Below are 15,193 nucleotides of genomic sequence, written 5' to 3'. Positions count from 1 at the left end.
AGTTGCACCATTACCACCAGCTATAGCTTTTGGTAAAGCGGCAAACGTTTGGTCCTACATTTGATTTATTTGGAAGTTCGATTTAAATTTTTAAAATATATGTTAGTTCCGTTCGATTTCAGTTTTTAATATAAAACTTCGGTTAAGCTAACAAATTGAACTTTTATAAATAAAATTAACATTATTAAATTTTCTAATAAAGTTTATAAGGATATAAATATTACAATTTCTAATAAAATTTATTGGACAATAAAACTATACTTAAAATATTTATTTAATCTAATTTTTACATTGGATTTTTTTATTTAAAACATGATTATTTAAAAAAATTTATAAAATTTCGGTTAATTGTGTTACTGACCGAAATAATTGATTTTTTCGATTTGATTTGTTAGATATTCATAATAAAGTTTGTCGAAAAAAAAGTTCTGTTAATTCGATTTTAAAAAATTCGGTTCGATTTTGGCACCAAGCACTGGAAAGAAATATAATAAGAGTAGGAGGACATTGAATTCAGGGGCCCGATTAACTATGGTTCTTGGGTATACCTGTTTTAAGATGAATTTGAAAATGCAAGATTGGGAGTCAATTTGTCAAGCTAATCTTTTTCACTATTCTCAAATTGATGGTTTTGAATTTTCTTTGATAAAAGTCATCGGCTAGAATAAATGGATTACTTTGTTGGACAGGTTCAGATTTTTTATGCAACTTTCCCGGAATCTTCCAATTGTTTGTTAATGACTGGCAAAGTTAATTGTAAAGACCACGGAAATTAAAAAATTAGTTTATTAAATTATTTTCAGACTTGGTGCTCAAAGTTTTCGAATTATAACAGGCGTTGACATTATGGAAGATAATTTTATTATTCATGGATTTGTATGACGTTATGAAATAGATTTTTCGGTTGATTATTGATTATGGAATTATTAGATAGACAATAATAGCACGATTTCGTGCTATAATTAAGAAGGGCGCGACACCTATAAATAAATAAGCCCTAAAATCATTTGAAATTCACATCACAATTTTCGAAATTTTCAAGCACAACACACATATTTTCGAGCAAGAGATAGAAACAAACAGTATCAAGTTGGGTTTTCAAGCATCAATCTATTCTAAGAAAAATCGGTAAATGGACTTACTGTTTACAAAATAAGTATGTGTTTTAAATCGATTGAATATACTTTCTTTCTGAATATATGTTTTTGAAATAAAATGCTTGTTTTTGACACTGTTATGATTCGAAAACTTAAGTGTATAAGAATTCCGAAAGTTTTTATATGATATGGCCCCTAGGATAATAACTGTTTCACAGGCTCGTCCCTTAGAATATTGAAAATCAGCGTTATACGATTATGACATGTTTATGATATGTTTGAAAAGTTCATATATGTGATTTTGTTATATCATATGTTCAACTGGTCTCCACTTATTGAATGTTTCAGAAAACACTTACCTCTCACTCTTTCTCATATAATGACGAAAAGTAGTTAGATGATGAGAAACAATCTGTCACGCCCCGAAACTCGGGATTTGACACCGACGTTGTTTAACAATCAAACAATTGAAACAACAAGCCTTTCGTAGCACAGTATAAACCAAACCAGTTTATATATCATAACTTAAACGTAACAACTGTCTTTACAATAACGAAATCCAAAGAAAAAGTGATCAATGCGGAAGCGTCTTACAATTCGTTTAAATCAGAATATTCGAAATAAAATCTACTACTATTCTTGCGAATCACCAACCCCAAAACTGTTCGGACTCTTCATCCTCGACCTGTTCTTCGGACTTATCCGGGACAGATTGTAAGGGGGGTAAATATTTTGGGAATACTCAGTAAATGAAGGACTTTGAACACAACATAACCAATTTAATAACATTTTCGAAACATATCATAAACGTACATCATGCTTTTCATAATCGTAACGTAAATACCATAACGTAATAACACTGCGATTCTTCACCTTTAACGGTTTACTGACGTCAGTCCCTAAGTTTTAATCCTCTAAGGGGGCGAGGCCATAAAACGGTTCTATCCCACCGTTGAGGGCCATATGTTGTAATTCCACCCATTTTCAGGGAAACCTCACAGTGCCAACAAAAACGTACCAAAATTACGTAAAAAACGTATAGACAAAACGATGGTGCTCGACCGGAATTTTTGAAAACAAACACATACATAAACCGAAAGTTTAACAATTTAAAACAGCCCACTTACAGTGTTTGAATGTTAAGGAAAACGTGGATGATTGGCTTCGAAAATGGATCACTTCGCGTTCCTCGTCCGGGCAGCGCTTCGGTTCGATTGCTAGGCTAGATCTCGGGACGATTTTGTGCAGTATTACGGCTAGGGAGGAGTGCTGGAATTTTCGAATCTTTCAGCTCTAGAATTTCGAGAATGTGGTGTGTTGAAGAGTGAGGGGGATGGCCTATTTATAGGTGAGGATGGGAGGTTCAATAAGGTAGCCAAATCATGTCCAAATTGACCTTCAAATCCTATGGTTGACTCCCAAAATTTTTATTCCAAGCAAAGTTTATTTAGCTACCAAATTTGTGGGTTAATTCCTTAGTCCATTGTCCCTCAATAATTTCGAAAATCAGGTTGCTTTGTGGGAGGGATTTTTGAGCAAATCTTTGATTTTATGTTTCCAATTAACCAAGAGTCTACCTATCACAATGACTAGTCATATATTATAGGGAAATTCCGAAAATCTCTAGTAAGATTTAACCTTAATTTCTCTACTTGTATGGTATCCCAAATCTTGTAAAATTCCTTCGAAATTAGGCTTGAACAAGTGCATGTAATAATATCTTGACATTAAAGATTTTCCATAAAATATTCTTCAATATACATCCCTTATTTTAACACCATAATCCAAAAATAATATTCTCTACTCATAAATTTCCTTACACTTGTTTAATCACATGGGGAAAAATCGGTCCTCACATCCCTCCCTCCTTATGAAAAGTTTCGTCCTCGAAACTTGAGTTGGCTTGGTCTCCAAATAGGTAGGGATAATCTTTTCGCATCTTCTCTTCAACTTCCCAAGTTGCTTCTCTCTCTGTGTGGTTGGACCACTGCACTTTGACGTAGGGAATGATACGTCGTCTAAGAACTTGTTCCTTGGTGTCCACGATTCTGATAGGGAACTCTTCGTATTTCAGTTCTTCTCCCAAGTTTCCTTCGGTTAAGAGCGGCTCTACTTCCAAGATGTGGCTGGGGTCTGGAATGTACTTCCTTAGTTGGGACACGTGGAATACGTTGTGGATTCTAGACATGTTTGGTGGCAGCGCCAGTCTGCATGCTAGCGTGCCCACTCTTTCCAAGATTTCAAAGGGTCTAACGTATCGAGGGTTTAGTTTCCCTGCCTTACCGAATCGGACGACTCCCCTCATTCACATAAGCCTTCTGGCCCACGTTGAACTCTACCAGCCTTCTTTTCAGATCTGCCCAACTCTTCTGTCGGTCTTGAGCTGCCTTGAGCTTTTCTCGGACAATTTTAACTTTGTCCACAGTCATTTGTACTAGCTCGGGTCCCACTAAGGCTTTCTCTCCCACTTCATCCCAATAAAGTGGTGATCGACATTTCCTTCCATAAAGAGTTTCGTATGGAGCCATGCCGATAATGCTGTGATAGCTGTTGTTGTAAGCAAACTCAATTAAGGGTAGATGAGTGCTCCAGTTGCTACTGAATTCAAGAGCGCACGCTCGCAGCATATCTTCTAAGGTCTGTATGGTTCTCTCGGTTTGCCCATCGGTTTGAGGGTGATAGGCCGTACTTAGGGTCACTTTCGTTCCCATGGCCTCTTGAAAGCTCTTCCAAAAGCGCGAGACGAATCTCGGGTCTCTATCAGATAGGATGCTCACTGGCACTCCATGCAGTCTCACAATGTTGTCCATGTACAACGAAGCCAACTTATTGAGATTGTAATTCATGCAGACGGGTAGGAAGTGTGCAGTCTTCGTGAGTCTGTTTACTATCACCCATATACCGTCGTGGCTTTGCCTAGACTTTGGCAATCCTACCACAAAGTCCATGGAAATATGCTCCCACTTCCATTCGGGAATTTCCAAAGATTGCAGTAATCCTCCAGGTCGCTGGTGTTCTGCTTTGACCTGCTGGCATACCTGACATCTGGAGACGAATTCAGCTACATCTCTTTTCATGCCATTCCACCAGAAACTATTCTTGAGATCTCTGTACATTTTTGTACTGCCTGGATGGACTGAGAATTTTGACTTGTGCGCCTCTGCCATTATCTCTCGGCGAAGGTTATTACTGTCGGGCACACACAGTCTTCCTTTCATCCACAATATTCCCTTGTCATCGATCTGGTGGTCTTGAGATTTTCCTTCTCTGACTTGATCCTTAAGTTTGATCAGTACCGGATTTTGATCTTGGTTTAACTTGACGGTCTCCCGTAGGCATGGTTGGGCCGAGAGGGAGGCTAGAGTCACCTTGCCTGGGCCCTTCCTACTTAGCGCATCAGCCACCCTGTTTGCTTTACGCGGATGGTAGCTTATGGTCAAGTCATAATCTTTCAGAAGTTCGATCCATCGCCTTTGCTTCATATTAAGTTCTTTTGGGTGAACAAGTACTTGAGGCTCTGATGGTCTGTGAAGATTTCACATTTAGCACCATAGAGGTAGTGCCTCCAAATCTTTAAGGCGAAGACAACCGCTGCTAGTTCCAGATCATGAGTAGGATATTTCTGCTCGTGCGGTTTCAAGTGTCTTGATGTGTAGGCGATCACTCTTCCTTTCTGCATGAGCACGCATCCTAAATCTTCCTAAGATGCGTCACTGTAGATGGTAAAATCCTTATTCTCTGCAGGCAATATTAACACTGGTGTGGATGCGAGTTTCCCTTTCAATGTCTGAAAACTCTTCTCATAATTTTCATCCCAGATGAACTTAGAATTCTTCTGAGTGAGCTTCGTCAGTGGTACGGCTATGGAGGAGAACCCTTCGACAAACTTCCGATAGTAGCCTGCCAATCCAAAAAAGCTTCTGATATCGGTGGCGTTCTTCGGTCTCGGCCATTCTGTGATTGCTTGTACTTTCTTTGGATCCACTGACACTCCTGCTTTCGAAATTACATGTCCCAGGAAGGACACACTCTTTAGCCAGAATTCACACTTGCTGAACTTAGCATAAAGCTTATTCTCTCTCAAAGTTTGCAACGCAAGGTGAAGGTGTTCTTCATGGCTCGTCTCGTCAGGAGAATAGACGAGGATATCGTCGATGAATACCACTATGAACTGATCCAGGAATGGCTTGAATACTCTGTTCATCATATCCATGAATGCTGCCAGTGCGTTGGTCAGACCAAAAGGCATCACTGTGAATTCATAATGCCCATACCTTGTTCGGAAGGCTGTCTTGGGGATATCTTCAACCCTGACCTTCGACTGATGGCAACCTGTCCTCAGATCCAGTTTAGAAAAGACGGCGGCTCCTTTAAGCTGATCAAATAGATCGTCTATCCGAGGTAGAGGGTATATGTTCTTGATTGTGACCTTGTTCAATTCTCTGTAGTCGATGAACAATCTCATACTCCCGTCTTTCTTCTTGACGAAGAGCACTGGAGCTCCCCAGGGGGACACACTCGGTCGAATTTGCCTTTTATCTAGCAATTCTTAGAGTTGTTCCTTCAGCTCCTTGAGTTCGGCTGGTGCCATTCTGTAAGGTGCCTTAGAGATTGGTGCAGCACCGGGAACCAGATTGATCTCGAACTCCACTTCGCGGTTCGGGACCGTCCCTGAGAGTTCTTCTGGAAAAACATCTGGGAACTCTCTCGCTATCGGGATGTCTTCCAGATTCAGTTCGACTTCTTCTTTTATTTCACTGATCATAGCCAGGTAGATGTCATCTCCTGATTTCATGGCTTTCCAGGCTTGAGCTGCGGAAAGTAGCAACTTCCGTTCCTTGGATTTACCATGAAACACGACTTCCTTCTGCCCTACGGTTAGGAGTTTAACTTTCTTCCCCTTACAATCCACTATGGCATTGTTCTTGGCTAACCAATCCATCCCTAAGATGATGTCGAAGTCGACCATGATCAACTGTATCAAGTCAGCGCTAAAAGGCTGATTACTGATACTGATTCTACAATCTCGGTAGATTTCGTGAGTTTCAACGGCCCTACTTGTAGGTGTGGCTATTCGGAAAGGTTCGGCTAACTTATCGGGCTTACGTCCTAACTTCTTAGTAAATCTCTTAGATATAAAAGAATGTGTGGCACCACAGTCAAATAACACATAAGCAGGCACTTGCAGAATAAATATGGTACCTGACACAACATCGCTTGCATCATCTGCCTCCTCCTGCGTCATGGTGAACACCCTGGCATTCGGTTTGTTCTCCCGCGGTTTATTGGCATTTGCCCCTGAGCTTGACCCATCTCCTTTACCTGGTCCAGTTGTTTTGTTGGTGGCGGCTGGACAATCTGTCATACGGTGTCCTGGTTTCCCGCATCCAAAGCAGACGCCGCTGGCTCTACGACATTCTCCCAGGTGTCGTAAGTGGCAAGTTGGGCAAGGCTTAATGGCCTGGTAGCCTGAGGTAGACGAAGGCCCTTTAGATGGTCCACCAGACTGGTTAGGCCTCTTGAAAGTCTGACTGCTATGCGAGGACTGACTATTCATAGGCCTTTTGTTCCTAATCTCTTTCTCTCTACGCTGAATATCAGTTTCAGCTCGGATAGCTGCGCCCATCAAGTCTGAAAAGTTCGCAGGTTGGTAGACTGCCAAAGCCGACTGTATTATGCTGTTCAAACTCTTTTTGAAGCGGTGCAATTTCAGAGCTTCATCTGCCATGATTGTCGGTGCATAAGATCCAAGAGAATTGAACTGGGATGTGTATTCTACCACCGACATATCCGGAGTCTGAGTCAGATTTTCAAACTCACTCAACTTTTGCAACCCGACCTCGCCTGGAAAGTACTGCTTGAGGAATGCATCTCTAAAGCGCTGCCATGTGATTGGCCCGGCGGTTAACATGGCTGGGGAGACTGCTTCCCTCCACTTACTTGCTTTGCCTTCAAGGAAGGGTACTATCACATCCACTTTAAGAGCATCGGGTATTTCTAGCAGTCGCATCCGAGTTTCCACGCTTTTCAACCAGTTTTGGCCTAACTCAGGATTTGCGTCCCCCTGGAACGTCGGGCACCGGTTCTTGCGCAGTGATTCATAATGGAACTTGACTCCATGCTGCGGTGGAGGTGGTGGTGGTTGATTGGCATTCGGGTTCACTAACCCTTGCAGTGTGGTCGCCACGATCGTGGCTATGGCCATCAAGTCTGCTTGATTAAGACTGAACTGAGGTGGAGGTACGTTGCCTTCTTCGTTGGCATTGTTGTTGTTGTTAGCATAACGGGGGTTGCGGTTTTGTCTTGGTGGTCTGCCGGCCATTTCCTACAAGTTAAACGCTTCTAAGAATTTGATGTGAATAATGACAAGATTGGATAAATGAGTTATGCTAGCACAACGTAAGTTAATAAGTAAAACATAACTTGAATACAGATGAACGACAGAGATTAATAAATAATCATAATTTTATTAATTTTCGAATGTAAAAGAACAACTGAATGAACAAAGCGTACTGAATGGAAATAAATCATACTGACTGAAATAAAATAGCAACACTGGAAAGATAAACTCCTAGTAATAAGGAAAGGTCACTAAGAAACTCTAATCATCTATCTCTCCATCTCCTATGGCAGCTATAGGCTCGTCGATCTCTATCGGTTCCTCTTCTTCCGGCTCCTCCTCCGGCTCTTCCTCTTGCAGTAGCTCCACCATGTGGGTGAGCTGGGCATTCTATGCATTAAGCTGGGCATTCTCTGCATTAAGCTGAGCATTCTGCGTCTTCCACCCCTGAACATCTGCCTCTGCCTCGTCCAACAGATCTATGGTACACTGGTGGCGCAGTTCGTACCCCCTTTTATTCTCCTTGATCTTGTTCTTCAGCGCTTCACCCTGTTGAGTCAGTTGATGGTTCACCTTGGCAATGCAGCTTGTAGCCTCACTCAAATTTTCCAGTCTCTTTTTGCTCCTGTCATTCAGCTGTTTTTCTTCCTCCAATTCTTTTCGGTACAGGTCGATATCTTCTTGCAGCTTTTTCTCTCGATACAAGCCATGCTCTATGCCATCCCTCAAATCCATGTTATCGCCTCTCACTAACTCACCCTGATAGATCGATTGGTTAAGGCGGACCTGAATCTCCTCTTTCTCAGCGGCTAAGGTTTCGACCTCACTCCTCCTCTCACTCAATTTGGCTCTAAGTCGCCGAATCTGACGGGACTGATAGTGAAGGGCAAGCTCCTTCAGACGAATGGCAGCTTGGGCACGGGTGTGGGGTCGCATAGGGGTGGATGGAGCCATTTTCTGAAATCAAAAAAAATGGAAATGCTCAGAATCCGAAATAGACAGTATATAACAAGTGAGAATATGCAATATATATGAAATTCTCGAAATTTAAATAAATATTTTTTTTCCAAAAATGGAAAGTTTGGAATTTGACATATGGATTCGAAGCATATGTCGAGAGGATTCCGGAACAATTGACGGAATCAAATTCGGAATTTTCTACGAGAAGTTATAGAGTCTACGAATATTTCCTAAAACGGCAAACACGACGTTTCGGAGGCCTAAACGGAGGAATTTCGCGATTTCAGCCCCTACCTCAAGACTTTAGGGTCGTGAGTCTCGATCAATGGGCCGTTTCGGAGGGGATAGCGTCGGCCTCGAGTCAAAATTCGTCCGAAAATTTTTTGTTTTTTTTTCTTCGAAAATCGATTTTTTTTCCACTCGGATTATGAACCTGGCGGCTCTGATACCACTTAAATGTCACGCCCCGAAACTCGGGATTTGACACCAACGTTGTTTAACAATCACACAATCGAAACAACAAGCCTTTCGTAGCACAGTATAAACCAAACCAGTTTATATATCATAATTTAAACGTAACAACTGTCTTTACAATAACGAAATCCAACGAAAAAGTGATCAATGCGGAAGCGTCTTACAATTCGTTTAAATCAGAATATTCGAAATAAAATCTACTACTATTCTTGCGAATCACCAACCCCAAAACTGTTCGGACTCTTCATCCTCGACCTGTTCTTCGGACTTATCCGGGACAGATTGTAAAGGGGGTGAATATTTTGGGAATACTCAGTAAATGAAGGACTTTGAACACAACATAACCAATTTAATAATATTTTCGAAACATATCATAAACGTACATCATGCTTTTCATAATCGTAACGTAAATACCATAACGTAATAACACTGCGATTTTTCACCTTTAACGGTTTACTGACGTCAGTCCCTAAGTTTTAATCCTCTAAGGGGGCGAGGCCATAAAACGGTTCTATCCCACCGTTGAGGGCCATATGTTGTAATTCCACCCATTTTCAGGGAATCCTCACAGTGCCAACAAAAACGTACCAAAATTACGTAAAAAACGTATAGACAAAACGACGGTGCTCGACCGGAATTTTTGAAAACAAACACATACATAAACCGAAAGTTTAACAATTTAAAACAGCCCACTTACAGTGTTTGAATGTTAAGGAAAACGTGGATGATTGGCTTCGAAAATGGATCACTTCGCGTTCCTCGTCCGGGCAGCGCTTCGGTTCGATTGCTAGGCTAGATCTCGGGACGATTTTGTGCAGTATTACGGCTAGGGAGGAGTGCTGGAATTTTCGAATCTTTCAGCTCTAGAATTTCGAGAATGTGGTGTGTTGAAGAGTGAGGGGGATGGCCTATTTATAGGTGAGGATGGGAGGTTCAATAAGGTAGCCAAATCATGTCCAAATTGACCTTCAAATCCTATGGTTGACTCCCAAAATTTTTATTCCAAGCAAAGTTTATTTAGCTACCAAATTTGTGGGTTAATTCCTTAGTCCATTGTCCCTCAATAATTTCGAAAATTAGGTTGCTTTGTGTGAGGGATTTTTGAGCAAATCTTTGATTATATGTTTCCAATTAACCAAGAGTCTACCTATCACAATGACTAGTCATATATTATAGGGAAATTCCGAAAATCTCTAGTAAGATTTAACCTTAATTTCTCTACTTGTATGGTATCCCAAATCTTGTAAAATTCCTTCGAAATTAGGCTTGAACAAGTGCATGTAATAATATCTTGACATTAAAGATTTTCCATAAAATATTCTTCAATATACATCCCTTATTTTAACACCATAATCCAAAAAGAATATTCTCTACTCATAAATTTCCTTACACTTGTTTAATCACATGGGGAAAAATCGGTCCTCACACAGTCTATACTTTGAGGATGATAAAGAAGATGTTTTCAAGTTTAAGAGTTTATTTTAGTTACGTTATTTCAATTTTAATAAAATTATAAAACACTTCCGTAATTATATTTCATTCTTGGGAATTTTCGTTGTAATGATAAGTTATTTATGAATAATTTATAAAACGGACTTGTTTGGTCTTACCATGTGACTTGTTGTTTTTGAATTTTATTTGCCAAACAACGTCGGTGTCAATGCACTCCAGGCTCGGTATGTGACATTAATCGCCATTGAAAGGGATAAGGCTAGTAACATCTCAGAGAACCAACCAAGTCATTCATGTGCAACTTTTGAAAACGGTAAAGTCTACTATAGACCAAATGAAGTGCAATAAAAATTGTGCACCGATATTAAAAGCTGACGGCTTCTACAAGATCAGAGTTGTCTATTATACATGCTTAAAGTGAAACCCCCTATGCGTATTGGTCAAATTTGGTGTTCATTGATATAAAGGCTAATTGAAGAAGACAGTTCAAGTGGAAGGAATTAGCATTTCTTGGATTTATTGCACTTGAGTTAGAAGAGAGCTTGCAACATTCACACTAAAAGTGTCTATCGTTGTGATCGGTAATGAAGAAATAGAGAGTGAGCGAAAAGCTCAAGTCGTAGTATTGTAAAACTGATAAAAAATACAAAGAGAATATGGTGATTATCATGTCATCAACATATAAAGACAGAAGTATACGACCTGCACTAGTACACTTGACAAATAATGCGGAATCATGATGACTAGGAATAAACCCAAGTGAAGTAATCACTATAGAAAATTTCTCAAACCAAGCACGAGGAGCTTGTTTGAGACCATAAAGAGCCTTACGAAGTCTACAAACTTCACCAGGTTGGTGAGTAACACCAGGAGGAGGAGCCATAAAAACTTCTTCATGAAGATCACCATTCAAGAAAGCATTCTTGACATTCATCTAAGAGATTTTCCATCAACGAACAGAAGCAACAACAATTAGAGTACGAACTGTCGTCATTTTAGCAACAGGGGCAAATGTTTCCTCATAATCCATGCCATACTTCTGAGAGTAACCTTTAGCAACAAGACGAGCTTTGTAGCGTTCAATAGATCCATCAGATTTGGTCTTGATCTTGTAGACCCAATGAGAGCCAATGGGGTGCTTTCCGGGTTGCAATAGAACCAAATCCCATGTATGAGTCTGATGAAGAGCAGTCAGTTCCTCCGCCATAGCCTTCTGCCAAAGTGGATTACCAACAGCTTCGCTATAGGATAAAGGCTCAGAGAGACGATGAACAGAGGCAACAAATGAAGCGAAAGAGTTAGAATAACACCAGTAAGCAAAATCAGGTAGTCGAGTAGACTTACGAACCCGAGTGGATTGACAGAGTGGAGGATTATCCGCGATGCCAGGAGATGGTTAGGTTGTCGTAGGGAGATTTGGAGGAGCAGGATTCTCGGGTGTGGTCGTGGGCAAAGTCTCGTCAGTGTCGGAGGTGAAAGGGTCAATACGAATAAGATCTACATGTGTCATATTATGCGAACAAACAGGTAAAGAAAAGAATGGAACATGTTCAAGAAACACAACATGACGGGAGACATAATGTTTTTGACTAATTGGATCAAAACAATGATACCCTTTTTGACCAATACCATAACCTAGGAAAACACACAGATCAGAACACGGAAACAACTTATTGCGCTCGATCTGTGGTCGGAGAACAAAACAGGCACAACCAAAAACACGTAATGAAGAATAATCAGGAGCGTGACCATACATTTTTTGAAAGTGTGACAAACCTGAATTGTGTGAAGTTGGAATTCTATTGATCACGTGAACAACAGTAAGAATTGCTTCACCCCAAAATGCACTAGGAACATTAGAAGACAGTAAGAAAGAGCGAGTTGTTTCAACAATATGTCTATGTTTTCATTCGGCAACACCATTTTGTTCAGGGGTTTCTCTACACGAGGTTTGACGTATGGTACCATCAGAAGCAAGCAAACGCGAGAAATCATTAGAAGTTTATTCATCCCCCAAATCACAACGAAAACACTTGATGACAGCTGAATGTTGATTTTTCACAAGGGCTTTAAAATTATTGAAAATAGCAAGATAATCAAACATATGTTTCATCAGATAAACCCAACAATAACGAGTGCAATCATCAATAAAAAAAACATAATATTTCGACCCCCCTTTCGTGGGAACAGGAGATGGTCCCCACACATCTGAATGAACAAGATCAAAAGGAGTAGGAGAAAAAGATAGACTTTTATAAAAAGGTAATTCCGAAAATTTTGCTAGTTTACAACCACTACAATCAGAAATATCATGACTTTTCAAAGTTCCTAGTGCTCCTGTAGACGCTAAAAAATTCAAACGAGACGCGGAAACGTGTCCTAGACGATTATGCCATAAATAAAAAACAGAAGACGACTGACTCAACCGAAAAGAAGAGAGATCCACACTAGATGCTGCAACATCAGGTACTCTGAGATAATCCAAAACATAAAGGCCCCCCTGTCTACGGCATGTCCCAATCAGCCTCTGGGATCGCGGGTCCTGCACATAACAATTTGAAGAAGAGAAGTAGACTAAGTATCCAGACTCACATAATTGACTGACCGAAACAATATTAAGTGTAAGATTGGGAATATAGTATACATCGGCAAGAGATAAACAACACGTAACAAGAGAACCAATGCCTACTAATGGCATCGGTGTACCATCAGCAGTCACAATTTCAATAGAAGAATTGTGAGACAAAGAAGCAAAAGATGACAAATCAGGAGACATATGATGAGATGCTCCAGAATCCAAGACCCAGATGGACGAAGATATACCTGAAGTGCCAGAGGATGACAAACCTATATGTGAAGAAGCTGACATAGCATGAAGCTGTGAAGCAAGGAACTGTTCAAACTGCTCAAACAAATACGGATCCAAAGACGGTGCAACAACTGCATTGTTAGACTGAGGTGGTTGATATGTCCACTGGTTTGATGGATTACCAGATTTCCATGGAGTGTTCTGAGATGGCTGCTGCTGCTGCTGCTGCTGCGGTTTCTCAAGGTACACGTTCGACAAAGGAAGCCTCAGGGGACAGGACACCGAAGTTTCATGTATGAATTCTTGCTCCTTAATAGATTTGTTTGATGCTTACATGTTATATCTTTGCAATTTACTTGGTGGAATTGAAGTCTGTCATTAGATAATTCAAAGAATAATTTGCATCTATTTATGTTTTTTGCGAAACTAAAAGACTTCCTACTAAAGATTTTAACCAAGCCCTTTCATTTCTTTATCTCAAGTTTATGAGATATAAATATGGATTGATGTTGTGCCCTGATTGTTGGAAAGATGTACAAAGACAAAAAGATTACTTAAAATATATGATTCAACATCTGAAAATCGTTTGCAAAAAAGTTCAACCATTTCAGCTTGTCAAAACAAGCAACTAGAGAAAACAAGACAAATATCAAAGGTTTTTTTGTAGTTTCAGTTCAGAATCCAAACCTACATTTCTTATTTGTTGAGGTTCTTGATTTTAATGGTTCTTAATTTATACCGATGAATGCAGGCCCCACACCATGGTACTATGTTGCTATTAGCCGTAAGAATTTCTTTCACCGTTGCATTTTCCTATTGAATCTATTCACAGACTCCAAATGTCATATAAATTACATATACGAGATTCTGATAAATGTTTTTTGATTTCTATTGTTGATTTATCATGTTTATGTGGTGTACTTGCAGGAATGCTTCTGCTTTCTGAAATTTGTGCTGGTAAGCTTTTAATTTGGCTTTAGCATTGAATTGTTCATTTGTTTCTTCGATTATCTTCGACTGAAGTTATAATTCAAATAGCAAATGACAACTTCTGGTCCGATTTTGAATTATGTGTCAGTTATCCTCATTGTCCCAAGGATCGTTATTGGATTGCCGTTCATGATTGGAATTCTGATACAGAAATTCAGGAGAAGGCATTTTTCAATGTTTGGTAAGATAGAAACCTTCTTGCAGAGTCAAAACACGAATCTCATGCCAATTAGATACTCATACTCAGACATAAAGAAGATGACAAGGGGTTTTAGAGAAAAACTGGGCAAAGGAGGTTATGGTACGGTTTACAAGGGAAGGCTTCGAAGTGGGACTACGGTCGCTGTAAAGGTATTGAGCAATCCTAGTGCAAATGGACAAGACTTCATCAACCAGGTGGCAACGATTGGAAGGATACATCATGTAAATGTGATTGAACTTGTTGGATATTGTGCGGAAAGATTAAAGTTTGCTCTTGTGTATGACTTCATTGTTTTGATTAATCATGAGTTGATTGGATCAAATTAATTTATTGGAGCTTAATTTAATTGAATCCGACTAGGTCCCTTTGGTGGCTCTAATATGAACTCGGATAAATTATATGAGTTATAATTTATGGTATATGTGGGATAAATTTATCTGGACTATTATATTACATGGAAGTTTATCATCTAATCTTCTAGATATGACATAATATATTCTGTCCATTTAAATTTATATTTTAAAAAGATATTGTCATTATCTTTTATGTTACAAGATATTACAAATATATATTATATATATGTGACATTGTAACAAGTGACCACACACAATCCCACGTTTAGAATTTTAGAGAACACCGGAGAAGGCTTGGAGGTTAAAGATCGAAAACACGCTTCAATGAAAATTTCTAATTTCTGTGTGTTGTAATTAATTAATTTGTGTTAAATATGTAGAACAATCGATCCTGTGAAGAAGAGATGATTGAAATCACAAGAAATTAATTTTTGTGATCCGATCTTCTCGATCTTGGCTAACATATGGTATCAGAGCCACGGGTTTTGATATTGTTTTGCGTATTTCGAATTAATT

The 15,193-nt window shown here is 39.6% G+C and overlaps 1 protein-coding gene across 1 annotated transcript; it reads left to right on the top strand.

Moving 5' to 3' along the window:
• The first annotated feature begins 13,374 nt into the window (after positions 1–13,374).
• Positions 13,375–14,650, top strand: LOC142504471 (rust resistance kinase Lr10-like). Its single transcript, XM_075617333.1, has 4 exons — positions 13,375–13,425; positions 13,884–13,916; positions 14,060–14,089; positions 14,211–14,650. The coding sequence occupies exons 3-4, from the start codon at positions 14,062–14,064 to the stop codon at positions 14,648–14,650; spliced, it is 468 nt and encodes a 155-aa protein (XP_075473448.1). The 5' UTR covers positions 13,375–13,425; positions 13,884–13,916; positions 14,060–14,061.
• Positions 14,651–15,193: the final 543 nt, after the last annotated feature.

This window comes from Primulina tabacum, chromosome 1 (assembly GCF_025594145.1).
Source record: "Primulina tabacum isolate GXHZ01 chromosome 1, ASM2559414v2, whole genome shotgun sequence".
Classification (NCBI taxonomy): domain Eukaryota; kingdom Viridiplantae; phylum Streptophyta; class Magnoliopsida; order Lamiales; family Gesneriaceae; genus Primulina; species Primulina tabacum.
The sequence above is the reverse complement of the archived record's forward strand: the minus strand, read 5'-3'. Positions and strand labels throughout refer to the sequence as shown.

Excerpts from the sequence above, each read along its gene's own strand:
- LOC142504471 (XM_075617333.1), top strand. The coding sequence starts at position 14,062 with ATGCTTCTGCTTTCTGAAATTTGTGCTG. Across the intron at positions 14,090-14,210 it reads GCTTTCTGAAATTTGTGCTG|TTATCCTCATTGTCCCAAGG; the intron begins GTAAGCTTTTAA and ends ATTATGTGTCAG.